Genomic DNA, 23,846 nt, shown 5'->3' with positions numbered 1-23,846 from the left:
GATCCAACCATGTTGCTCGGATACGGCTGATAGACGACTGTGTTATCTTTGTTTACTCGGAGTCCGACGGCGATGACAGTAGATACAAGGTAGTATAATAGTCTCAGTCTCCATACCATCCACGATACAGGTATAGCTCATAACTACCCCTATACTACTACAGTATACTTCAAACATGTTGTACACATACGCCATTCCCAGCAGCATCGCAGAGACCGTCCTCTCGGCCAAGACGACGCATGCCACCGTCTCGTTCCACCCGATCGAGATCTACATGACAGGCACGCTGGAGCGGCCAGACGAAGAGCACGACGCGTGGCGGGTGAGCGTGTCTAATGTGCCCAACCCGCTGGCTCATCCGAATGAAAACGCCGTCCTGCATCTGACGCAGGGGGAGTTGGGGAAGCCGTTGGGAAGCGTCGAATTGGGGGCTGCACGATCTGCCGAGGTATTTATACGTTATAAGTTGATATTACAGAGGATGGAATACTGATCTTGCTGTATTAGATATCTTGAGTCCACTCTTCTGCAGTGGCTGATAAGTACCTGCATTAGTGAGCATCTATCAACAGCTAAAGACGCGTACTTTATATTGTGTACTCTGTAATCTATCCTATAAGTAGTACTAATAGAGTCTTCTTCCTTGCTGCTATTGTTGGATTCCTCTTCCTCATTCCTCATTCATTATTCCTTCATCATTCCTTATTCATCATTCATTCATTAAGATAATGAAACTCTCTCTGTCTCTCTCTTTCTCCCTCTCAGTCCTTCCTGTCTTCTCCCTCCTCCATGACTTCCAAGTCCATCCGCCGACTCTCATCCCCGCCGTGGGCAATGGGAGCAACCCGTACGGCTGCGTGGTTACGCAGACCCTGATGGCCTACGACTTTGCCAATAGTTACGGCGTGCCTTTTGTTGGTATGAATCACTGATGAACAGATTGAATTGAGTCTGATTGAAGCAACATAGGCGAATATACTCCTCCGTCCTGCAGCTTCAACCGGGTTGTCATCAACTTCACTCTGGACACGAAAGGCGTGTAAGAATGGACTTTTTGTTATGTTTCAGATGGGTGTTGATATGAGTAGACAATACGACCGTCTGGCCGTCATGTACTTCAACTCGACGGAGATCTGGCGCACGTCAACCGCCGAGCCGACCACGGATGGCATCATCTACTCCTACGCCAAGGAGATGCAGCAGTACCTCGCTCTGTGGAAGCAGCCGCAGAAGATCATCTTCGACCTGGCAAACATCGTGGACAGCACGTACACGGGGATCCTCAACACCACGCTGACGGCGACCTTCTTCACCATCCCCGACGAGGAGGGTTCCGCTGTTGTTGCGGACGAGATCCTGCCCATCTCCATGCTGCACGGGGGCGACGATGCCTCCAGCATGGCGGAGCTGCCCAGCGACACGCTGCAAGTGGCCTATACGCTGCCACGCAACATGAAGCGCGCGGTGATCAGTATCTCGGCGTGTGGACAGGCAGACGAGGAGTTCTGGTACACCAATGTGTTCTCGACCGATGTCGATACCTTTGCCGACGAGACGGGCGATCTGTACGGATACGGGCCCTGGCGAGAGGTCCAGGTCTGGATCGATGGCTTCCTCGCCGGCGTCTCCTGGCCGTTCCCCGTCATCTTCACCGGAGGTGAGTTCTTGAGCTGTTGAGATATTTGACGCAATGCTAATGGGGCAAGGAATCGTGCCGGGCTTCTGGAGACCGATTGTCGGCATCGATGCGTTTGATCTGCGCGAACACGAGATCGACATCACGCGTGAGTAGGACAGAGAGCGAGATGATCTTCTTCTTCTGATCTTTTGACAGCCTTCATCCCGTATCTCTCCGATGGAAAAGCGCACACGTTCCAGATGATCGCGGCGGGAGTGAACAACAACAACGTGACGGCGTCGGTGTCGAATGTGACCAACGACTCGTGGTATGTGACCGGCAAGATCTTCGTCTTCCTCGACGAGGCAGGCAGCGTGACGACAGGGACGATGCCGACCATCTCTGCGCCAGACCCGACGTTCCGCATCGCGCGCAGCGTCCTCACCAACAGCACGGGAGCCAACGAGACGCTGGTCGAGTCCATCAGCGCCACACGCTCGCTCTTCATCTCCAGCACGATCAAGACTTCCGCCGGCGAGGAGGACGTCTCGTGGTCCCAGGAGCTGCAGTACGTCAACCACGACGTCCTGCCCGACTACGGCTGGCAGCAGGTCACCTTCCAGAACACAATCGGCGTGGACAAGACGGGCCCCGGCATCGGATACGTGAATGGATACGAGTACCCGATCAACTGCACGTACGGGTACGCCGAGACAACCGACTCGCTCACCATCTGGGGGGAGCTCCGTCGCACGCTGGTCTTCAACGTCTCGGGCCCGGCCGTCTTCCCCAACGGACTGCAGCCCATCCAGCTGGCCCGGCTCGCCAACCAGAGCATCCCGGCGGGCTCTCTGGATCTAGACACAGAAAGCACCGGTTCCATCCTGTCGACCACCCAGACGGGAACGGCGTATTATTACGACAGCACCGACGGGGGGGAGAGCTTCGGCAGCACCAACCAGACCATGACCTTTGAGGCTGTTGGAGACAAGACCGGCGAGCTGTATCAGCGAACGGTGGGGGCTGTCAATTCCTCGGTCGTCTTTGACGACGTCGTTTTCAAGCTGGGATCCGTAGTATAAGCGTGCAATCAGAAGATACATTCCATCAGAACAGTAGATCATTCCATTCCCACGTCCAATCAGTCCATTCATCAATGGACAATACCCCATGCCGATCGAGAAGCAGCTGGATAAACACCGGTGCAGAGACAGTCTCTGTCCTTGCGCACTTCTGCCACGCCTCTATCGTCAAGTCACCCAACGCCGTAAAGAAAGAACCGTGAGCAGTCTGCTCCACCGGTATCAGCTCCGGATGAGCATCGTATATCCTTTCCACCAGCCGCCAGGCCAAAGAGACGTCCTCCCCAGCTGCTCGCTCTCGCAACTCACTCAGCACATAGATCAAGGGATCCATCTGTACGCGGGTTGTCAGGTGGACCAAGAGCGGCGTCGAAAAGGGAGCTGTTGCCAGCATGGTGTCCAGCGTCTCTAGGACCGTCAGAGCAGTGCGGAAGAGCATCTCCTTTCGCTGTTTCGGGAGCTGTGCTTTCTCCTGCCAGCGTGGATGGTGCACTTTGAAGCGCAGCCGGGCGACGTTCAGCCGGGCGACAGTGACTGCCAGTCTATGGATGGGGATGCGGATGTCTAACCGACGATGGTTGTGGAGGTATATCGCTTCCAGCTGGTCGATCGCTGCATCTTTCACCTCTGTTGCAAGGGTCTGCGTTGGATTGAGAAAATCAAAGATCTTGAGATTGCCACTCTGCAGCCAGACGGTGACCTGCAGTTTCATCAGCACAAAGACCATCTCCGTCGGGCCGGCGGGTTCCAGCGGCGCGTCCGTCATGTCCGGGTGCAGATCTGCATCATTCACATTCAGTGGCAGACGGATCCCCAGCTCGGGAGGTGAGTGGGAGGCAGAAGACACAGACACCGGCCGACATCTCGCATCCAGCCCGCACAGCTGCCACCACAGCCGGATGCGCATTTCCCGTTCAAAGAAGGAGGAAGACAGCCTGGGCTCGTCCCGGTGGAGGCCCATTTTCTGCCCGATCCGCAGCGCTGCACTGGTGAGCGTCGCCGCCAGCTCCGACTCGCAGTCTGCAAAGAGATACAGGACAAAGGCCTGCAGGACTTCCAAGTCCCTGGTGGTGAGGAAGTCGGCGGCGACCAGCGCGCGGAGCGTTGCGTTTCGGTATCGGGTTACCAGCTCGTCTCTGGGTTCCTTGAACAGAGACAGACACTCCTCTGGCGAGAGAGCAGTCACTGCGAGCATGTAGATGGAGAACAGCATCGCCGAGAGCGAAGCCGACAGATCGGCGACATCCCCGTCCAGCACTCGCTGCTGCAGGGTCGGAACATGCACGATCTTGATGAGCGGGTTGACTCGCTCGACAAACGTCTGCCACAGTCGGTAGAGATGACGTGGTTCGGGATGCAGCGTGTGAAGCTCTGGTTGTGCTGTAATCATGATACTTGATAGATGGAATGGTGGGATGTCTTTCAGCGTTTGTATGGGGGGGTGTTTTAACTTAACCACTATTCAGTATACATTCATATACATTCATATTCATATACATTCAATAGAGACTCACCTCTGGGCAGAGAGTCGACCATAACGAGCTGGGAATTAGCCGATTCCTTCAAGCTGGAATATACTTACAGCTCAGTTTCCGTCTCCGTGGAACTGGAACACGACACCCACGTGTTTGCATACGGGGCAAAATCGATATGATGCCTCCTCATCAGCTGTTCATAGCGAGCTATACGAGCGAGCAGTTCCTCGTCTGCTGCTCTCTTGCGTGGGCGCTGTGGTGCCGGGGCCTCGTAGACACACGGAGTCTGGGCCTTGAGGCAGTTGGCGCAGGGGGAGCCTTTGTCGCATTTTACCTTGCGACGGGCACAGACCGAGCAGGCTTTCATAGATGTGAGGAGAAGAGGAGAAGAGGAGAAGAGGAGATGAAGAAGAGATGAAGAAGAGATGAAGAGATGAAGAGATGAAGAGATGAAGGAAGAAGAGATGAAGAGAGGAGTCGGAGATCTCGGGGCTCAAAAGAGACTAGCGTTTCCGGCTCGGAATTAAAAGGGTTAGCTTCGGACGGTAATTAGGGTTGTGTTAGGGTTAGGGTTTAGGGTTATGAGATGTAAGTTTAGGGTTAGGGTTTGGGTCGGAGATCTCGGGGCTTAAAAAAGTTAGCTTCGGATGAGGGTTACTGGATCGAGGCGGTAATTAGGGCAATATAAAGAAAAGTGGACGGCCATTAGTAGTATGAAGAAGAGTAGGGTAAGAGAATATTCATACTCAACATTGCTATGGAAAAGATCAATCTTCTCGTGATAGCCTCCATCTTTGTGGCCATGTTCTTGGTCACCTTGGTATGGTCTACCTCTCTATTGTATCCATCCTGCTAATGATATAGGACCGCCTCATCATTTCCACTGCCATCCCCCAAATCACAAACGAATTCCACTCCACCGGCGATATCGGCTGGTACGGCACAGCATACCTGCTCACCAGCTGTTCCGTCCAGCTGGTGTTTGGCAAGATCTACACCCTGTTCAGCGTCAAGACGACTCTCCTGGCGACGATTCTGCTCTTTGAAGCCGGTTCCGCTCTGTGTGCCGCTGCTCCCTCGTCTCTTGTCTTCATTATCGGACGAGCTCTGGCCGGTCTAGGCGCCGGGGGGGTTCTCTCGGGTGTTGTAAGACCTGCCTTTTCCCCATTTTACGACACTCTTCATTGATCTTATGTATCCAGATGGTGGTCGTCGTCTATACCATCCCGTTAAACAAACGCCCTCAATATCAAGGCTTCTTCGGCGCCGTCGTGGGCATCTCCTCCGTCACTGGCCCGTTGATCGGAGGCGCCTTCACCTCGAATATCACCTGGCGATGGTGTTTCTACCTCAACCTGCCTCTCGGAGGTCTCGTCTTTGTCTTGATCCTGTTCCTGCTGCATCTCCCTGATCGGCCAGAGACGAAGATCAGCCTGAGAGAGAAGCTGGTGCAGTTGAACGTCTGGGGCCTGCTCGTTCTCCTCCCGGGAGTCGTCTGTTTATGTCTTGCGCTGCAGTGGTCGTCAGTGGGTTTCTACTATCTCCTATCTACCCTTGCTATCCACACTCTGACTACTCAGTATCGACGGATCATCCTCTCAGTCTTCGCTACTCTCTTGATTCTCGCCTTCATCTCCATCCAGATCTGGAGACCTGACCAGGCCATTGTTCCCCCGCGCGTCTTCCTCCAGCGCAGCATTGTCTCAGGCGTGTGGGTGAGCGCTTGTCTAGGGCATATGATGTTAATCGGTAGGAAGAATAACCACCCTTGTTGCAACGATACGCTCTAATTAATAGTATACTTCCTCCCCCTCTGGTTTCAAGGCATCCAATCCCTGTCTGCAGTACAGAGCGGCATCCATCTCCTCCCAACGTTGGTCCCGATGGTCGCCGCGTCGATAGTAACAGGCCACCTCGTCTCACGGATAGGATACTATACTCCGTTTCTCATCGGCGGGACCTGTCTAGCATCTATTGGAACCGGTCTCTTCACCACGCTAGACGTGCAGAGTACTCTATCGCAGTGGGTAGGGTATCAGATCCTCTACGGCTTCGGACTGGGGATGTCCTCGCAGGCTCCGAATATGGCCGCCCAGACAGTTCTACAGCGCACGGAGGCTGCGATGGGGATCTCGCTGATGTTCTTTGCCCAGCTGCTTTTCGGCTCTGTCTTCCTTTCCATAGGAGAGACCGTTCTACAGGACCAGCTGGTTACCAGACTGGGAGAGATTGCCGGTTTACACATGGACATTACCCTCCAGCAGGTTGAGAATATGGGCGCAACGGAGTTGATGCAGATGATCCCGGATGCGTACCGTCAGGAGGCGCTTGTTGCGTATAATGACTCTCTGGGGGCGTGTTTCCAGATTGCCCTCATTCTTGCCTGTCTCTCTGTTGGAGGGGGGATCTTTATGGAGTGGCGGAGTGTGAGAGAAAGAGGTAAAGAGGAGAAAGAGGAAAATAAGAAAGAGGAGAAAGAGAAAGAGGAGAAAGAGAAAGAGGAGGGTAAAGAGAACAAGACTGTCTGTTGAATATATAGAGATTATACTGTATATCTAGATTAGAGTATAAAGATGCATGCAACGTCAGTAGTACAACTTATACTTCAAATGAATATATTCTATATCTATAATGAGAAGAAAGGAGAGAGAAAGAAAAATTAATGCAGGTCCTCCTTGAATTCCTGCAGACGCAACGTCTGTTCACAGCACAGCTTGGCCGGGTTGAGGATATACGACTGAAGGAGACTAGAAAGTTAGCATGATCAACAGTTCTGTCAAGCAATGGAAGACTCACGCCTGGTAGCGGCCGATGTTCTGGATCTCCTGCTGGGTCAAGGCCTGGATAGCCATCTGGATATCTCTGACGAGAGCGTCACAACGGCCCTGGGAGAACTCTTCGCGCACGACGACCCGCATCATGCTCATGCGCTGGCAGTCCGCCGCCATGGTGTACGCGGGCACGATCCAGCCACGCTCACGCAGCTTGCGCGACACGGCGTACTCGTCGTACAGCATCGCCTGGGTGGGACTCAGCCGGAAGGCGACGAGGGGGAGGCCATCGCCCTTCCCGTCGCTCATGATGATGAAGCCCAGGTCGCGCAGTCGGGCGGCCAGATAGTCTGCGGCGCGCGTCAGGTTGGTCATGATGGCCGTGAAGCCACGCCGGCCCAGGCGAATCATCTGGTAGTACTGGCCGATGATGTGCGAGGCGGGTTTGGAGAAGTTGAGGGTGAAGTTGAGCTGATCGGCACCGAGGTAGTTGATGTTGAAGACCAGTTCTTTGGGCAGATGCTCGATGCTTCTCCAGAGCGCCCATCCAATGCCGGGATATACCTTGTACTTGGCCTTAGCTTTCATGTTGTATAGATATAGTATAGTATACTATAGTATACTATAGTATATATGGTATATATAGTATATATATACTTACCAACCCATATTTATGCCCAGATACATTGATCGAAGCCACCTTGGGCAGGCGAAAGTCCCAGACCAGACTCTCGTTGACAAACGGCGCGACAAAGCCGCCACTCGCGGCGTCGACATGGATCGGCACGTCGAGATTCTGGGCGACGAGCAGGTCGTTGATGGCCTTGACATCCTCGTACTGCCCCGTGTACGTCGTGCCCAGGATGGCACAGATGCCGATGGTGTTCTCGTCGACGAGATTCACGGCCTGCGCAGGATCAATCACGTACCGGTTCTCGGCCACGGGCACACAGCGCTCCTCGATCTCAAAGTACAGCGCCGCCTTCTCCCAGCAAACCTGCACCGCCGAGCTCATGACGATGTTCGGGCGTGAGGCGTCCTTGTTGGCTGCCCGGCGCGCCTTTTGCCACCGTTTCTTCATCGCCAGCACGGCCAGCATGATGGCTTCCGATGACCCGATGGTCGACGTGCCCACGGCCGCGGTGCGGCCGTTGGCCCCCGTGGGAGCGTGGAACAGGTCGGCCAGGATGGACAGGCACCGGCTCTCGATCTCGACGGATTTGGGGTATTCCTCGTGGTCGATGAAGTTCTTGCTGCTGGCCTCCATGATGAGCTTTTCCGCTTCATCTTCCTGTCTCTGTTACTATGTAGGTATACAAAGAACTATCAGTGGGTGTATACCATGTATGTGGTGACGAAACTGGCCAGACTGTAGACGTTAGTAAGGATAACAGACCCAAGAGCAAGCTCTTACTTCAGCATCGGGATGGTGTCCTGGATGAGATCATCCTTGATCATGCGATACGCAACATCTCTCGGCATCTCATGATCAGGCAACTTGCAGGGCATGCCTTGCGATGCATACCGCGAGCCATACACCGACGGACAGTCTGTTTCCATGGTCAATAGAAGGATGAACTGAATAGAATAGAATGATAGGTAATGATAATGCTAATAGAGAATAGGAATATCTCAGAAAGAAAGTATTTATACGGCAAAAATCGCTCATCGCTGTTACAATCCAGGAGTTGTGGCATGACGACAGGAGACATGAGACAGAACAGGAGATTACCCCTATTGATTCATTCTACTTCTCTTTTCTATTATTATTTTATTATTTCTCTCTCAATATTTGTATGAGATATTTGTTTGAGATATTTGTGCTCCATATGCCGATCTGCGCGATTATCCCTGCAGTCCACGGCCACCTGCAGAAAGGGACTGGTATAGACGGTATTACAATATATATACTATAATATATATCTATATATTACAGTACTTTATAGACAGTCCAAGTATTACCAGGTCAATGCAGCTGCATGTAGCCTCACTCTGTTAACAAATCCCTGCCCAACGTACTCTGTACCCAAGAACCAGTCACAAGCCAGAAAGAACAGGCTGAAGCAAGAATATACACGGAGTAATACTTATCAGATGTCTAACATGGTTTGCGACCATGTAACTGAGCTAAGGATAGGTCTACACTTACTCTTATGAGAAATATAAACGTAGATGATTAATGATGCCAGGTGGCATATTACTATTGAGGGTTAGGGTTATGAGACAGCAAGGGTTATGGCCTTCCAAGCATCTATTGGCCGTCTGCCACCGGTACTCCGTAATGTAAAGATAGATGTTTAGACTAGGGTTAGGTTAGGGTTATGAGACAGAATTAGGGTAAGGCCTTTTCAGCATCTATTGAGCAGTATTAGACGTCTGCCACAGATGTTTAGACTAGGGTTAGGGTTTAGGGTTTAGGGTTTAGGGTTTAGAAGACAAAATTAGGGTTATGGCCTTCTACGCATCTATTGAGCAGTATTAGAGACGTCTGCCGCCAGTAATGTAAAGATAGATGTTTAGACCAAGGTTAGACTAGGGTTAGGGTTAGGGTTAAGGCCTTCTACTTATATAAAGACATACTCTAATATACACGTACTACTGGTGTTGCCTGTATGAGTCGCATTGAAACCCCAAGTCTATGCCAACTCCCTTTCAGAGTCAGGCTGGACTGCCAGGAATCAATAATTAAGCTGTTATACCTATAGATCACTAGAATTCCTGTTAAGATGCTTGCTAACCAGGATCCATGAGGGGTAATGCGCGCTTAACTTTTTAAACTCTCCATATCTTTCATCCCCTTCACACTCCATCATTTAACTTGAAATTTCTTTCTAGTGCTTATCTTCTATTCTCCATCATGGAGATTCAAAACTGCCTTGCCAAAGTCCAAGAACTGGCCACTGCCGACGCATCCCCAAATGCCTCCCCAGACACACACCGCAACCTGCTACAGGCCATCCGGGCGCTGCAGCTCGCCGCCGAGACGCCTAATGAGACGACCTCCAGATTGGATTTTCAGGTTTCCTCCATTTCTTCTTTTCCAATAATATATATATCTGTACTGATCCATTAGATTGTGCATAATATCGCCATCCGAGTGGCCGTCGAGAAACGGTTCCTGCATGAGATCGTCGCCGAGGGGCCGGTCTCCGCGTCGAGACTGGCCGAGAAGACAGACAGCGACGAACTATTCGTGGGTGAGTCTTCCATCCAGAGCATTTCCTATTGAAGACTCATTGAAGCTCGCATTCTTCGCATGCTCTGCGCCATCGGGTTCTGCGATGAGGTCGAGGGGGGATACGCGCCTAACCAGGTCACTCGGTTCAAAACCCTGCCTGGTTCGATTGCTGCAGAGAAACATCAGTAAGTTGAAGCATTCATGTTATTGTGTGTACTTCTACTGACCGACAGCTTTGATATTGATTTTCCAATTGTACGTGAAATCTTCACTACTCATCTACCTGTACTGAGTATCTAGGGCGGCCAACTGGTCAAGTACATGCGCGGGTCGGGAATCGACCAGTTTGGCGAATCTGGTCCGACTATATTCAAATACGCGCACGGCACACACTCGATCTTCGGCCTCATCGAACGCGACACAGAGCACAAGGAGGCGTTTGATACGTACATGACTGCCAGGCGGTTGGTCGATGCGCCGCAGTGGTTCGACATCTTTCCTGCAGAAGAGAAGCTGGCAAGCGTACCAAAAGAGGGACAGGAAGTGCTTCTTGTGGATATCGGCGGAGGAGCAGGCCATGAACTGGCCAAATTCCACGCTCGCTTCCCCCATCTTTCTGGCCGGTTGATTCTGCAGGATCTGCCGCTGACTCTGGATCGATTCGGTCCGCTTCCTGGCATTGAGAAGATGGAACATGATTTCTTCCTTCCGCAGCCAATAAAAGGTCTCTCTCTCCTCTTCGATTTTCCACCTATTCCCTTTATATTCTCTAACGCGTGCAGGGGCACGAGTCTATTATCTCCGAAGTGTTCTGCACGACTGGTCTGACAAGAAGAGCGAGGAGATCCTCTCTCACATAGTCAACGCAATGACCCAGGATTCCCTCCTCATCATCGACGATTTCGTTCTACCGGATTCCGGCGCTGATCTGAGAGGCGTCGAGATGGATATCCTCATGTGGCTGCACACGGCGGGACTGGAACGCACAGCCTCGCAGTGGAGGGCTCTCTTGACTCGCGCCGGACTGGACGTTGTTCACATCTGGGATGCGAAGAGGGGGGTGGAGTCTGTTCTCGAGTGTCGGTTGAGAGCTATATAAGTCTAGGTATCTAGTAGATTGACATGGTTATATCGAAATATCACTCTATTTGTAGAGAGAGAAAAGACATATTTTTATGCAAAGTATGCATAAACACACTAACCATTCCTGGTTAGTCTATTAGATATCTTCCATTGAGTCATTTTCTTTCTATCTTATTATCTTATTATTATATTATTTTATGATCTTATTCTCTTATTATATTATTCTCTTCAAATGATCTCCTTCATCACAGGAAATAAAAACAAATTCGCCGAGGCAGAGGCCATCCTCGGCCTCCCCCTCGTCCAGCAGCCTCTCGATCTGGAAGAGATCCAGGGCTCGCTCGAAGAGATCGCCAAGCACAAATGCATTCTCGCTGCTGAACTGGTATTCTCTGAATAGATTCCATCTTCGACTTCTATATCTAACTTCTTAGACAAACGGTCCTGTTCTGGTGGAAGACAGTGCTCTGGAATTCACTGCGTGGGGGACTCTCCCAGGCCCATACATGTACATTGCTTGACTGAAGGATCTATTGCTCATATCTAACGGCTATAGTAAATGGTTCTACAATTCTCTCGGCAATGAAGGGCTCTGTACCGCTCTCAAAGGCTTTCAAGACCACTCCGCCACCTCGGTCTGCACGTACGCTTATTCTCGTGGGCCGGGCAGTGAGCCCATTCTCTTCCAGGGACGGGTCAAGGGGACGATCGTTTCCCCGCGGGGGAAGAATGGATTCGGTGAGCTCTCTTCATGCACTTTTTCTCAATTTTGTTTCTAATTCGTAAGCGTTTGATCCTATTTTCGAGGTGGACGGCCAGACGTATGCGGAGATGGAGCCTGATGTCAAGGTATGTCTCTTCGATATTGATATCAGTACATGCTAATTGATAGAATGCTCTTTCCGAGCGGTACCTTGCTCTGATGGAGTTCAAAAGGTGGATTACAAAGGTATGAGTATAGGTATAGAGTAAACTAGAATATCATTGTTCAATCTTCCTCAAAAACCCAGTCACTCGCCCGAAAAAGTCTGTCATTGTCTTCTCCGGCGATCCCTCAAGCGTATGCGTTGCCCCCAGGATCACGCCCGAGAACTCTTCGTCCACTGCCGAGTTCCCTCTCCGACTGGCGTCCACCCAGCGCTGAACCAGCTTTTCCTTGTCGACAGTGGCGGGCACGAACTGATCGTTCCCCGAGTAGAAGATACATAGCGGGGTGCTGGCAGGCAATGCGCCAAATGTGCGGGCTAGTTGCTCATCACTTAGATCCGAACTGAACATGTCGTCTTCGCTGTCGTGGTTCGGACTGGCGAGACTCAAGAACCGCCTCGCGGTCATCGGCGTGGTCATGAATTTCGGTAGATGTTCTTTCGGCACAATCTCTTCCGGCATGCCCCTGTCGACTAATGCCTGGGCGGCGTCGACGGCGATCTTCATCTGTTCCGCCGTCACGAACATTCCCATCGCCTCCCGGTCACTCGCAGACGCCTGCAACATTCCCCCCTGCACGGCCGGGGAATCGGCTTTTAACAGATACGTCATGATATCCTGACACCCTGTCGAACAGCCCAGGAGAGCAATAGTCTTCTTCTTCTGTTTTGTCCGGAAGTAAGACACACACTCTGCCACCTCTTGGGCGTCGGTCTGCAGAGAAGCACAGCCGAAGCCCTCGTATGAACTCGCGAGCAATGGTTGCGCCAGCGTCCAGTGCTTAGGCAGACTCTGTGCCAGCAGAGTCGTGTAAGGGGTTGTCAGCAGTCCATCGGTCAAACCGCCAATGTACAGCAGGAGATGCTCCTGGGCGTCTGGAGAATCCTTAGTAGCGTGTTCGAATGCCACATGGCGGGCGTTCTATTCAGTGAGCTATCAGTATACTACTCTGCCAGATTCATGGAAAAACTTACATATTTATGTAAAGTCCCGTTGATCGCCATTGTAGTATAATGAGAGGCAGAATTGTCAATGATTCAAGATCATCGAGGGGCGGTTCATGTTAATAATGACATCCATGGATCTCATCCTCCAGGACCAAATGGCTGCTCGGATGACGCTAAACCCCATTCAGCGCCCAGATTGGCCCCCAGCAGTACCTGGTCTAACCTGAGATGGTATAGTGTCTCGCTTCAGTTGTCCGATCAGAAATCAATGAAGCTATCAGCAGCTTCTGATTGGCTACTCTTGGGTTATTGATGCTATCTCCTGGTGATAGTAAGGGAGCTTGATAAATACTAACTGCATTGTCAGCGTGGACAGTCATGCGACGGCCTCGCAGAGCCCCGCATATGCGACCGATTATCTGACACGGACGCAAAGTCAAAGATATATACTGCATTTCTGTTGGAGGACTCCAAGCGGTACATCAACAGAGGTCTGTGATCTCGCCTCGGGGGTGGTAATCTGCTTCAACCTCACAATGAGTTAGGTATTCCCAAGCTCATTGCATTTCAGAAGCACTTACTGGCATCTTGTGTCAAAATCGCAAGGTATAGAGAGCAAAGAAACTTTTGTCAACAACTATCGGTGCAGAGTGGACTCTGTGGAAAACTGTCGCATTACTCGGTGTCGGCAGATCGTCCACCAGAAGACCGACAAAGAGGAACGATGGACTGGTATCGGTCTTTCAACTATCGAGTGAATATGATATACAGACGAGAAGGTACTGGCGAGGAGACCTAGCAGCAATTCGACTCTTGACTTTATCAGCACTCATACAATGAGTTCCGAGACCACGGTACACTCACTTCATGGCTGTAACCCCGGCTTCCAGAAGATCGTGGCAGCTCCATCTCACAAGAATCTGCTGGCAGCAGGCTCTGCCAGCTCTTCCCTGTCTTGGAGCCAGGAAGGCAGTCGTAGACGTGTCGACACTATTCCATGGGAAGCAAGATCAATATACTGCTTAACCAGCAAGGTCTCAGTTCATCATAGACTCACCTGGTCGTTGTAGAGTAGACGAAAGCCCCATCTCCAACAGTCAAGAAGTTGTTGAGGTGAAGTCGAAGTGTCGAGGAGGATCACCTGATATTCCCCCCACGTGATGACACGCTAGTCTTGAGCGTTTTCGATTCTGCTTCTCTTCTTCTTCTTCTTCTTCCTCTGGAATCACCCCTTCTCAGCGAATTTCTGCTTCACCAACGTGGATCTTTGCGATAGCGATCGTCATGGACGTTTCACATTCTCAGCCTCGGCGGCTAAACGGTCAGCCTCGTTCTCAGCCTGCAGACGAGACCATACATAACACGAACTTCCCCTCCTCCGCCCCCCCACCGAACGCTTCAGCCTCAGCTCTCAGAACTGGCCATCCAGCATGACATTCTTGAACCCTCTCTCGCGGCCAGCAGACATCGGTGACCTTGTCCAGCGAATACAAGATGAAGAGCGGTTCAAAGTCGAGAAGAAAGGGCTGGAGGCGCTGGTGCGACAGATGGTGCAGCGGTTTCGCGATCGCCCGCTGCCAAGCTACTACACGGACGCCTCTCGACTATCCGACGTGACGGACGCGGGGCAATACAATGATTTGATGCGGAAGTTTCAGAACGAGATCATTGAGCATTCTTCCGAAGGGAATGTCCCCGATCGCGATCTCTTGCCAAGCTACAACTATGGCCTCCGGCGTCACCGCGGTCGGACATCTGGGGGCTATTTGATGGCACCCCTCAAGGCGCTCTCGACACGGCTGAAGACGGCAATTGAGATGGCGGATCTCCAGACCCAATATCACCTCGTTTTTATCATAGGTTCGCTGCTGGAGATAGCAAACGACATCAAGGTCTCCGGGATCGACCACGACGAGGTCCACCAACCACTGCTCAAGCAGCTGCGTGAGCTGCGAGAGCATGACGAGCCGCGTCTATCGCAAGCGGCCAGCTATGCATACGAAGCTTTGCGAGGTGTGCCCGATAATCTAGGCCCATGGGATGTGTTCTGGAGGACAGGAGGCACCGTGTTCAAGGTGCTGACGAAGCTTGCCAGCGCCGTACCGAACATGGATCCATCGAAATTCATCGAGGCGGCACCGGACTTTTTCGAGATGGTCGAGCTGTTCAGCAAGCTATTGGAGTCCATTCAGGATATCAAGGAGGGGGCGCAAGACCTAAAGGGCGCCTTTCTGGAGGATATCGAAAGGTCCGGGAAATCAAGAATCTGGTCCGATGTCCTGCACTTTACTGGCCCCCTTTTGGCTGCTGGAGACCAGTCACCGGAAGCAGCCGCCAAGGCGTTTACCATTCTACAGGATGTGCTGGGCAACATACCTTGTGAAAACAAATGGCAGTTTTGGAGTGGATTGTATGCTCAGTTGGAACAATCCTGGATCAATGGCAACGATAACATGAAGACCCAAGTCGTCGAGTTCGTCCAAAGGACATTTTCCAGCGTCAAGGCCAAAGATGTGCGCGTCCAGAAGTGGATCGCCCTGATTTCCGAGACGATGCGTCGTCCAGAGTGGGTAAATCATGGCTTGAAACATCAACACAGATTCCCATTTCACTTCAAAAACAGAGAAAGCACCACGGTGAAGTTGCAAAAGCCCTTCCGACAGGAGAAAAAAGATCGCACCCCGGAGCATTTGCTGGACGATGCGTGGCGGACTTGTCCCGAGGCACAAGAATTCTACGCATACGCTGGAGTCATCCGGTACTATCTGCAGTCTGAACGGCTGATGATCCGGAGACTTTCGGGCAGCAAGCTGGACATGGAAAGTTGCTATATCAATCTCAGTCTGGTCGAAAACTTGATAGAGTACGAGAAACCTCGCGAAGAGTTGGAAACTTCCATGCGAGAGCGACTCAAAGCTCCCAGAACGACCGACCAACAGAACTTTCAGCTCCGTGAACTTTTCGAAAAGCGCAAATTGCGAGATGAGCGCATTTACAGGCCAAAGCGAGTCTTGATCAGGGGCCGCCCGGGAGTTGGCAAGACTACGCTGTGCAAGAAAATCGTCCACGACTTCATCCATGGCCGACTGCCATGGAAATTCGACCATATCTTTTGGATACCCCTCCGGAGCTTGCGAAAGTATTCCAGCCTAGAGGAGTTTCTTCAGCAGGAATTCTTTGCCGCTCGTCCAGACCAAGAACTTTTGGGTGAAGCATTGAAGAGGATACTCTTCGCCCAAACCAGTTCAAAGACCCTCTTCCTTCTTGACGGTTTCGATGAAATTGCCGAAGATGCGAGGGCTGAAGGAAGACTGAGAGACTTGTTCGGTCTCTTCCAAGATCGCAAAAATGTGATCATAACCTCAAGGCCCTATGCCATCAGTGCATCCGAGTTCAACGACCTCGATCTCGAACTGGAGACCATTGGGTTTCTCCCCGATCAAGTCCAGGAATATCTCTCTCAGGCCGGGAGCCAAGGAGAGATCTCGATGGGCGAGGTCGAGAAAATCAAGGCCTTTGTTGAAGAAAATTGGCTATTGGATGGGCTGCTCCAAATCCCCATCCAACTCGACGCCTTGTGCTACACGTGGGGGAACGACCTTCTGTCTCAGGATGCCCGGACGATGACAGCCCTCTACCGAGCCATCGAGGTGAAGCTGTGGAGGCGCGACATGGTAAAACTCGGCAGGGTGAAGCAGTTTAAAGCCGACAAGTGTTTTGATCGGATGCAGCTCAAAGGCTACACGGAGAATTCCATGGATCTGATAGAAGAGATTGCTTTCAATGGCCTTTACAACAAGATTGTCGATTTCCCGACGGCTCAACTGCAAACGCTGTACGACAACCTTCCTGGAAGAGCGGGCGAATCTGATGCCTCGCTGATGGGGCTCTCATTCCTCCGTACCGTCGATGCCTCGCTGTCAAACAAGACTTTCTATTTCATTCACTTGACATTTCAGGAGTTCTTCGCGGCGAACTACTTTGTCCGATGCTGGGTGGATGATCAGCCGCTTGTTTGCTTTGACTTGGAGACAGACGAATGCACAAAGCAGCCGACAAAAGAGTTTCTTCAGTGTGAGAAATACAATGGAAGATACGACATCGTATGGCGCTTTGTCGCAGGGCTCCTTTGCACTCCAAAACACAAACACAAATTGGTTGAATTCATGGAGGTCCTGGACGGAGAACCGAGGGATCTATTCGGACCGGCGCAACTACGCATCCTCATGCATTGTTTCAGTGAGATAGCAGCACTCCCAGATACCGAGCCCGCCTTGGGAGACGTCAAAAGGCGGATGGAGAAAGGCCTCTCACGCATGATGTCGAGCTCGTTATCGCGTGAAATGGAATTCCCAGAGCATCTCTTACGAGACGCTTTTCACGATTCGTTCGGCTGGTCGTCGCTCTGGATAAGAAAGGTCAAGGCCATCGAAGCAATATCTAGACGTACACAAATTTCGTCGAGCCTGTTACAGGAGGTAGCAGATTGCTACTGCCCTAGAGACTCGGAAGATTTGAATTCATATCTGGCTCCTGTCTTCGCTCAACACTATAGAGAATGGCCAGAAAAAATAGTCCAGGTATTGGGTCCGCAGAGTCATAACAACGATCTGCGCATCAACATATTACACCGGCTACCAGGCGGTATCAAGTTACCGGACCGCATTCTTGCCCTGGTCATTTCCACCTTTGACGTCCCGCAAGATTTGGCCCAAGAAAGTGCAGCCTTGATGATACAGCAGCAGTCTTCGTTATCGGAAGCCAATTTTCAAAGCTTGGTTGCTCTATTAGACAGTGAGAGTGCCATTGTGAAGAGATGGGCCATTATAGCCCTCTCCGGCCATCTTTCCACCCGCAGCAACATTCCACCCAAGATTCTGCGCTTGCGGACTGACAGCGATTCACGCGTGAGGCGTCAGGTAGCCAATGCTCTCGGGCTGGTTTCTGGTCGGGCAGAGGACCTGGAGGCTTTGGTCCATCTGTTACGGGATAGTGAGGACAGGGTGAGGGTGGAGGCTGCTAGATCACTCGACCTGCAGCATTCTCTGCCCCCGGGTCTCTTGGATGATCTTAGACGTGCAACTCAGGATGTACACCCGAACGTCAGGCAATGGGCATTGTCAGCTTGGAGCAAAAACTGCTCGTCGGCGGAGAGTGTCTTTGAGACTTTGTTCAGTCGTGACTATCATGATGAGAGATACCGAGTGGCCGAACGCTTCCGCAGACAGTCGCCGTTGACCAAGGAGATGCGATTATCTCTGATGATGGAACTGGATAGTCAGAACCTCCAGAGAAAGTTCGGTGCGCTTGCCGCCTTGGAGACGCAGGAAGACTTGAGCGACGAGATTCTCGCCGCACTATTGCCACTGCTTGAAGATCATACCGACCAGAATCTGCACAGGTATGTTGTCGGCGTCTTCGCCAACCAGACAGTGCTCCCTGACTTTGCCGTGCAACCGCTGGCATCCCAGCTCTCGGACGAGGGTCTGTATTTCTCCAAGCCTGGCGTCATGACTGCATTGTCCCACTGTCGGAAACTACCGGAGAATGTGCTGGAGGTGACGCTGTCTAGTTTTTGCACTCTTGATAACCAAGAAGCCTTGCTTTGTAACCAGGACAGTCTACCGACAGGGATCCTCCAGATGGTCGCCTCCTTTCTGGTGAACGATCCTTATGGAAACACCAAGTACCACGCAGAGAGGATTCTCCGACGGCGAGACGCGTTCTACTCCATGCTGCCAAGCTTGAATGCCAATATCTGGATCTCGCTGTTCCAGATTTGGTTTGAGAAGAGTCTTGAAGAGAACTGGAGCTGCTACTGCTGGAAGGACACGCTGCATCTCTCTACGCCGCAGGGAGTCCACACCATCCCGCTGGACACCAAGTCGACCCTTCGGAAACTCGCAAAGGCAACTGGAGCGTTGGAGGATGAAAAGGAGGAGATGTTTCCTGACCTGCAGCATATGCCTACACTGAGCGAACATTTGCAGAAACTCACGGCACGGGTTATTCGAGCGTTGCCGTAGTAGAATAGGTAGAGTTCATATTCATCATCATGACTAGAGTTATATCCAAAGCATTCGATAATTCCCTGCATCCTCGCATTCGATTACTTCCAATTCCCTGCATCCTCGATTCCCTTTGCCACGCGATTCACCCCATCCTCCACCCCCGTCCCTGCGTCACTCAAGGCATTCCCAACCGGCCGCCCAGCACTGCCCGTCGCGCTGGTGATGGTATTGCCTAGACCCCGCGAGGCAGCGCCGACGACATCGCCGACTGTGCGTGAGAGGCCGCCGATGGTGTTTCCGGCCGTGGAGGTGACGAATTTCGCTGCACCTGTGGCTCCCGTGTTGGAGGACACTGTGGGTTAGTGAGATATATGGTGAATATCGGTTGACTTACTATTTTCTTGTAGAATAAATGGATTGAGGGTGTAGAATAATACTTGGTATTTACTCTTGCAAACATGGAGTACCGCATGTTTATATAGGGCTCTCCTGACGTCATAGGCTGAAAATGACATCAGAATACACTTACTGCTCATTGAGTATCAATCTTATGAAGAATAGAGTATTCTGAACACAGAATTATAGTGCAAGAAATCATTCAAAATGGACCTTGGCGAGGGTCTCATAGAAAGCCTTTCCCTGGGCCTCGGCAATATCCAGCTCGAGCACCGTGGGCTGGCGAGTCCCCTCAGTAAAGGTGCCCGCACCCCAGGGGCTGCCCCCATGGACCTCATCCAGGTTGGTGAGCAGAGGGAAGGTGGTCTTATAGCCCAGCGGGACGTAGATGATCCCCTGGTGAGCAAGCGTGCTCATTGTGTTGAGGACGGTGACCTCCTGCCCACCCCCCAGAGTCCCCGTCGAGACAAAGACTCCAGCGTATTTCCCCCAGTAGCCACCGCTTGCCCAGATCCTCCCACATTTATCCCAAAAGGCCTTCCACTGGGCAGGAAAGTTGCCGTACCGCGTGGGGATGCCAAACAGGAAGCCATCATAGTCCAGCAGGTCCGTGGGCTCAGCAACGGGGTAGGGGGCCTTGGGAGGGGCATGCATCTTCTCTAGAACCATGTCAGACAGGGTTTCGGCGACCCTGAAGGCAGTATCAGTATAACGATAAAGGTGAATGCCAAGATAGAGTAGGGGAATATTAAGGTAAGTAAGCGCCTACTGGAAGATATCGGCCTGGCCACCGGCAGCCTCGATGCCTTTCTTCTCGGCCTCGGCCATCGTCTGGGTGTGCCCATAGAGGGAGAACTGTCGGCATTAGTTTCATAAGCTATTGAACGGTCAAGGAAACTTGCATAGACAATCGCAATCTTAGGAGCAATCTTGGGAGCCATGGTGATGAGCTATGGATCTATGTACAGTTGATCAAAGAGAGGAGAAGGGGTGGAATTTATATATTAGACTCCATCTAGACTCTAGGATGGATATGTCATGTCTCTGACTATTATTCATAGTGTATGTTGGTCAATCCTTGCACTATGTGTCTTAGAAATTAGCTAGTTTATTGTGTCTAAAATGAGGTTCTATAGGATCATTGTAGAATCTTAAAAGGCAGTCTATTAATATATCTATGAGGCAGGTGAAACCTACAGACATATTCATATATTATTATAAAGTATTATTAGACCTTACTTATGCTCAATAAAATGCCTTATGTTGTCTCACCACTTAGAATGTAATATACTTACATATATCATATACTCCATCTAGGGTTGCAATAAGAGGGGGCTAAAGGAATAAATAACTAAATAAGCCACGCGTTCATTCCTTGTTTAATATTTCTATACTGAATTATAGACTAAGCTGGTCAATATTTCTATACTAAATCATAGACTAAGCAGGTCCATCTGTCCAGTCATCCATATACATGCTGACTGAGTGTCTCACAATGACTTTCCTCACCTCTTTTTTCCTCTCTTTTCCTCTCTTATTCTTCCCTTCTTTCTTTCCTTTTAGTTTCCTTATCACCCTCATTGTGAAATGACAGCAACCCCCCCCGAGGCAAATGAAGGCCCGAAAGAACCCCCTGTCAGACAACCCTCAATCCAGCCCTTTGCCGGCCGTATTGGGGGTAACCAAGCGCTGGTGGCCGATCCCAACGATTCTTCCAACCGCTCCCTGCTGGAAAAGGTCCCTGATGCAGGGCCGTATATGCGTCTATCGCAGATTCTGGACTTGAGGGGATTCACCGATCTCAATCTATGGAAGTTTGCTCTTATAGAATGCGCAGGTACATCTATTGTCCGGTATCCTATATCATCCTATATTCTGGCTTTATTCATGTCTTCCAAGGCACCATGATGCTCTGTTTTATCACTGCCTGGATCGGCTTGTCAGGAGCATCATCGTCATCAGCAACAACAACATCGGCAGCAGGTGTATTTGCGACGACAGCCTTCCTTGATCCCCTCGTCGGCGGCATCACCAACTGGATCTGGCTGTCGTTGTTTATCTTCATCTTCGGCCCTATCAGCGGCGGTCATCTCAACCCAACCATCACCATGGCCACCTTCTTCGCCCGTCTCATCTCCCTGCCACGCACAGTGCTCTATATCCTCGCCCAGACAGTGGGCGGCACGCTCGCCGGTCTGATTCTCCACGCCGCCTATGGAAACGGAGACTTCACCGTCGGCGGGTGTATTGTTGAGGTGGCCCTTGTGCAGCCCCGGCAGGCCTTTCTGCTCGAGTTCATGTGCTCGCTGATCCTCCTCTTTGTGGCCTTTGGCGTCGCGCTCAACCCGCGCCAGGAACATGTCTATGGGCCTGGCCAGGCGCCGTGGATGGTCGGCCTCACGCTGGGAACCTTGAGCTTTGGATCCGCGTTTTCATTGACGGGTTATGCCGGTGCCAGTATTCTCTCTTCCTGCCTCTCTGACCGATTCACTTTTTGATCTTCTAATTTTATTCATAGGCATGAATCCTGCGCGGTGCTTTGGAGTCTACATCGCGACTGGCTTTCCGGGATACCATTGGCTTCACTGGGTTTGTATCTCTCAATGAATCTGGCTGAGCGTCTACTGACTGGATCAGGTAGGACCTTTTGCGGCAGCCGTAGGCCATGCGATCATGTACCATCTCCTACCGCCGTGGATAGCAGAGTAGAATGGCTTGAGCTTGAATAGTATCATATTCACATTAGAAAACTTGAAACGTATTCGAGTATAGGTTAACAACTTGGCATAAACAAGCCGGCTGCAAAAACAGTCCCCGCGCCCACCAGCGCACTCACCCCCGTAAACAGAATGGCAGGCCTGTAGGAAGCATGCCGGGCGATCATCGCCCCCGTGATGGGCGTCCCCGTCAGACTGGCGAGGCTGAGCACGCCCAGCGCCATGCCCATGTAGGAGCCGATGACGGCGGGCGTCGGGGCCGTCATGGCAATAGTCGCGGTGAGGAGGCCGACCACCGTCCCGGAGAAGAAGCCAAACAGGACAGAGAAGACCACCATGCCAGCCAGGGAGTCGACAGCCAGCCAGGCGAGAATCAGCACGCCGCAGACAGCCGACGCGCCGGCCAGACAGTTGAAGCGACCGAGACGGTTGGCGACTACTCCGCCGAGCAGGCGGCCGAAGAGCGACGAGGCGTTGAGAATGGCGATGAGATCGTTCGACAGGCCGACGTCCACGCCGATCGACTGTGCGTAGGCTGGGATATAGAAGAAGGGGAAGAACAGCGCCCACAGCACGAGAAAAAGGCCGACGACTTGCAGCGAGTACGCCGGATGAGACCACGCAGAAGCAATGAAGAACCCGAACATCCGTTGCTCATTTCGTTCAGACGACGGACGCTTTGTCTCTCCTCCTCTCCTCCTTGAAGATACCGTCGCACAGGCGACAACGCCAAGGGCCAGCATGAGGAATCCCACGATCCGCACCGACCAGCCGAACCCGAGCGACGTGTGGTTCAGCATGCGATTCAGAGCCAGCGGGAAGATCACCCCTGCCACCGACGATCCGCTCGACGCGATCCCCATCGCCAGCGGCCGTCGACGCAGGAAATGCTGGTTCACGGCCGTCAGGGCGGGCGTGTAGCTGAGCCCGTTTGCCAGCCCGCCCAACACCCCCTGCGCGAGCAGGAACTGGTAGTATTCCCGACACAGGGAGGTCAACATCACCGACAGGATGAACAGAGCAGAGCACGGGATCAGAATGACCTATTCGTCAGTATTGACCGAAATTAGTGGATATGCTGCACTTACTCTTGCGCCGTACCGGTCCATCAAAGGCCCTGAAATCAGGCCCGCAGAAAACATAAAGAACGCCTGCAGGGAGCCGATCCAGGCGATGTTCGAGTCGCTCTGGGCGTGCAAGAAGCTATTCTTATAATACGCCTCGTAGATTCTGGTCGTCCGTCAGTCACGAAACCTCCATCGTACACGAAGCAAAAGCCTACCCGAATGCATTGATGTAGCCAAAGGTGTTGAACATGATGCACCAGCAGGCCGCCACGGACATCCAGCCGCGAAGACCGCCCTCGGGGAAGACAGGCGGCGTGGAGGTTCCCTCTTTATCCATTTTGATGCTTCTCGATGTGTTTTGACCGTGAGACTCGCATCTGGTCGTGTGCACGCACTGTTGATATAGCCATCTTGCCTCGGGATTGCGGAGACGGATTATGGAGTTTCGACAAAAACGAACTGATCCGACGGTGATTTAGGGGAATTTAGAGGAATCCGAGAGGAATCCGAGGGTGATGAAGAGTAATCCGAGAGTGGTGAAAAGTAAAGGAAGCCCGAGATGAGAAAGTGAAGT

General features: G+C 51.8%; 12 protein-coding genes across 12 annotated transcripts; 6 read left to right on the top strand and 6 right to left on the bottom strand.

Moving 5' to 3' along the window:
* Nucleotides 1-87: 87 nt before the first annotated feature.
* ASPZODRAFT_26514 (hypothetical protein) lies at nucleotides 88-2,700 on the top strand (the record flags this gene model as incomplete). The annotated part of the gene is made up of 7 exons (XM_022728051.1): nucleotides 88-448; nucleotides 533-542; nucleotides 766-918; nucleotides 970-1,039; nucleotides 1,089-1,657; nucleotides 1,707-1,784; nucleotides 1,835-2,700. The coding sequence occupies exons 1-7, from the start codon at nucleotides 176-178 to the stop codon at nucleotides 2,698-2,700; spliced, it is 2,019 nt and encodes a 672-aa protein (XP_022580427.1). The 5' UTR covers nucleotides 88-175.
* A 25-nt stretch (nucleotides 2,701-2,725) lies between these two features.
* ASPZODRAFT_152870 (hypothetical protein) lies at nucleotides 2,726-4,542 on the bottom strand (the record flags this gene model as incomplete). Its single annotated transcript, XM_022725900.1, has 3 exons — nucleotides 2,726-4,150; nucleotides 4,215-4,242; nucleotides 4,283-4,542. 3 exons carry the CDS (start codon nucleotides 4,540-4,542, stop codon nucleotides 2,726-2,728), a joined length of 1,713 nt encoding a protein of 570 aa, XP_022580426.1.
* A 390-nt stretch (nucleotides 4,543-4,932) lies between these two features.
* Nucleotides 4,933-6,706, top strand: ASPZODRAFT_167617 (hypothetical protein; the record flags this gene model as incomplete). The annotated part of the gene is made up of 4 exons (XM_022726834.1): nucleotides 4,933-4,995; nucleotides 5,040-5,321; nucleotides 5,378-5,924; nucleotides 5,973-6,706. The coding sequence occupies 4 exons, from the start codon at nucleotides 4,933-4,935 to the stop codon at nucleotides 6,704-6,706; spliced, it is 1,626 nt and encodes a 541-aa protein (XP_022580425.1).
* Nucleotides 6,707-6,967: 261 nt separating this feature from the next.
* On the bottom strand, nucleotides 6,968-8,533 carry ASPZODRAFT_68971 (hypothetical protein; the record flags this gene model as incomplete). The annotated part of the gene is made up of 4 exons (XM_022729555.1): nucleotides 6,968-7,510; nucleotides 7,608-8,237; nucleotides 8,288-8,315; nucleotides 8,361-8,533. Coding segments are annotated over 4 exons (1,374 nt in total), but the record flags the coding sequence as incomplete, so codon positions are not given.
* A 1,215-nt stretch (nucleotides 8,534-9,748) lies between these two features.
* On the top strand, nucleotides 9,749-11,362 carry ASPZODRAFT_98922 (hypothetical protein). The gene is made up of 6 exons (XM_022730593.1): nucleotides 9,749-9,965; nucleotides 10,020-10,143; nucleotides 10,189-10,309; nucleotides 10,358-10,379; nucleotides 10,425-10,848; nucleotides 10,907-11,362. Exons 1-6 carry the CDS (start codon nucleotides 9,804-9,806, stop codon nucleotides 11,221-11,223), a joined length of 1,170 nt encoding a protein of 389 aa, XP_022580423.1. The 5' UTR covers nucleotides 9,749-9,803; the 3' UTR covers nucleotides 11,224-11,362.
* Nucleotides 11,363-11,439: 77 nt separating this feature from the next.
* Nucleotides 11,440-12,162, top strand: ASPZODRAFT_68790 (hypothetical protein; the record flags this gene model as incomplete). The annotated part of the gene is made up of 5 exons (XM_022729536.1): nucleotides 11,440-11,592; nucleotides 11,642-11,715; nucleotides 11,764-11,945; nucleotides 11,995-12,056; nucleotides 12,100-12,162. 5 exons carry the CDS (start codon nucleotides 11,440-11,442, stop codon nucleotides 12,160-12,162), a joined length of 534 nt encoding a protein of 177 aa, XP_022580422.1.
* A 26-nt stretch (nucleotides 12,163-12,188) lies between these two features.
* ASPZODRAFT_143778 (hypothetical protein) lies at nucleotides 12,189-13,138 on the bottom strand (the record flags this gene model as incomplete). Its single annotated transcript, XM_022724944.1, has 2 exons — nucleotides 12,189-13,055; nucleotides 13,109-13,138. The coding sequence occupies 2 exons, from the start codon at nucleotides 13,136-13,138 to the stop codon at nucleotides 12,189-12,191; spliced, it is 897 nt and encodes a 298-aa protein (XP_022580421.1).
* A 1,193-nt stretch (nucleotides 13,139-14,331) lies between these two features.
* Nucleotides 14,332-19,451, top strand: ASPZODRAFT_2109333 (hypothetical protein). Its single transcript, XM_022727724.1, has 2 exons — nucleotides 14,332-19,106; nucleotides 19,159-19,451. The coding sequence occupies exons 1-2, from the start codon at nucleotides 14,512-14,514 to the stop codon at nucleotides 19,166-19,168; spliced, it is 4,605 nt and encodes a 1,534-aa protein (XP_022580420.1). The 5' UTR covers nucleotides 14,332-14,511; the 3' UTR covers nucleotides 19,169-19,451.
* Nucleotides 19,149-19,542, bottom strand: ASPZODRAFT_545698 (hypothetical protein). Its single transcript, XM_022728475.1, has 2 exons — nucleotides 19,487-19,542; nucleotides 19,149-19,444 (listed from the first exon to the last, which is right to left on the bottom strand). Coding segments are annotated over exons 1-2 (255 nt in total). The 5' UTR covers nucleotides 19,488-19,542; the 3' UTR covers nucleotides 19,149-19,190.
* A 144-nt stretch (nucleotides 19,543-19,686) lies between these two features.
* On the bottom strand, nucleotides 19,687-20,429 carry ASPZODRAFT_152864 (hypothetical protein; the record flags this gene model as incomplete). The annotated part of the gene is made up of 3 exons (XM_022725899.1): nucleotides 19,687-20,179; nucleotides 20,258-20,343; nucleotides 20,391-20,429. 3 exons carry the CDS (start codon nucleotides 20,427-20,429, stop codon nucleotides 19,687-19,689), a joined length of 618 nt encoding a protein of 205 aa, XP_022580418.1.
* A 646-nt stretch (nucleotides 20,430-21,075) lies between these two features.
* On the top strand, nucleotides 21,076-22,197 carry ASPZODRAFT_17338 (hypothetical protein; the record flags this gene model as incomplete). The annotated part of the gene is made up of 4 exons (XM_022727004.1): nucleotides 21,076-21,325; nucleotides 21,388-21,945; nucleotides 22,007-22,077; nucleotides 22,126-22,197. 4 exons carry the CDS (start codon nucleotides 21,076-21,078, stop codon nucleotides 22,195-22,197), a joined length of 951 nt encoding a protein of 316 aa, XP_022580417.1.
* Nucleotides 22,198-22,261: 64 nt separating this feature from the next.
* ASPZODRAFT_152862 (hypothetical protein) lies at nucleotides 22,262-23,609 on the bottom strand (the record flags this gene model as incomplete). The annotated part of the gene is made up of 3 exons (XM_022725898.1): nucleotides 22,262-23,248; nucleotides 23,294-23,435; nucleotides 23,488-23,609. The coding sequence occupies 3 exons, from the start codon at nucleotides 23,607-23,609 to the stop codon at nucleotides 22,262-22,264; spliced, it is 1,251 nt and encodes a 416-aa protein (XP_022580416.1).
* Between the last annotated feature and the right edge of the window lie 237 nt (nucleotides 23,610-23,846).

Source organism: Penicilliopsis zonata (genome assembly GCF_001890105.1).
Source record: "Penicilliopsis zonata CBS 506.65 unplaced genomic scaffold ASPZOscaffold_10, whole genome shotgun sequence".
NCBI lineage: Eukaryota > Fungi > Ascomycota > Eurotiomycetes > Eurotiales > Aspergillaceae > Penicilliopsis > Penicilliopsis zonata.
The sequence above is the reverse complement of the archived record's forward strand: the minus strand, read 5'-3'. Positions and strand labels throughout refer to the sequence as shown.

What these genes read in the sequence shown, in the direction of transcription:
- ASPZODRAFT_98922 (XM_022730593.1), top strand. Translation starts at nt 9,804, where the DNA reads ATGGAGATTCAAAACTGCCTTGCCAAAGTCCAAGAACTGGCCACTGCC. An exon ending in CCTCCAGATTGGATTTTCAG is followed by an intron (nt 9,966 to 10,019) that starts GTTTCCTCCATT and finishes CTGATCCATTAG; the next exon opens with ATTGTGCATAATATCGCCAT. An exon ending in ATTGCTGCAGAGAAACATCA is followed by an intron (nt 10,310 to 10,357) that starts GTAAGTTGAAGC and finishes ACTGACCGACAG; the next exon opens with CTTTGATATTGATTTTCCAA.
- ASPZODRAFT_2109333 (XM_022727724.1), top strand. Translation starts at nt 14,512, where the DNA reads ATGACATTCTTGAACCCTCTCTCGCGGCCAGCAGACATCGGTGACCTT.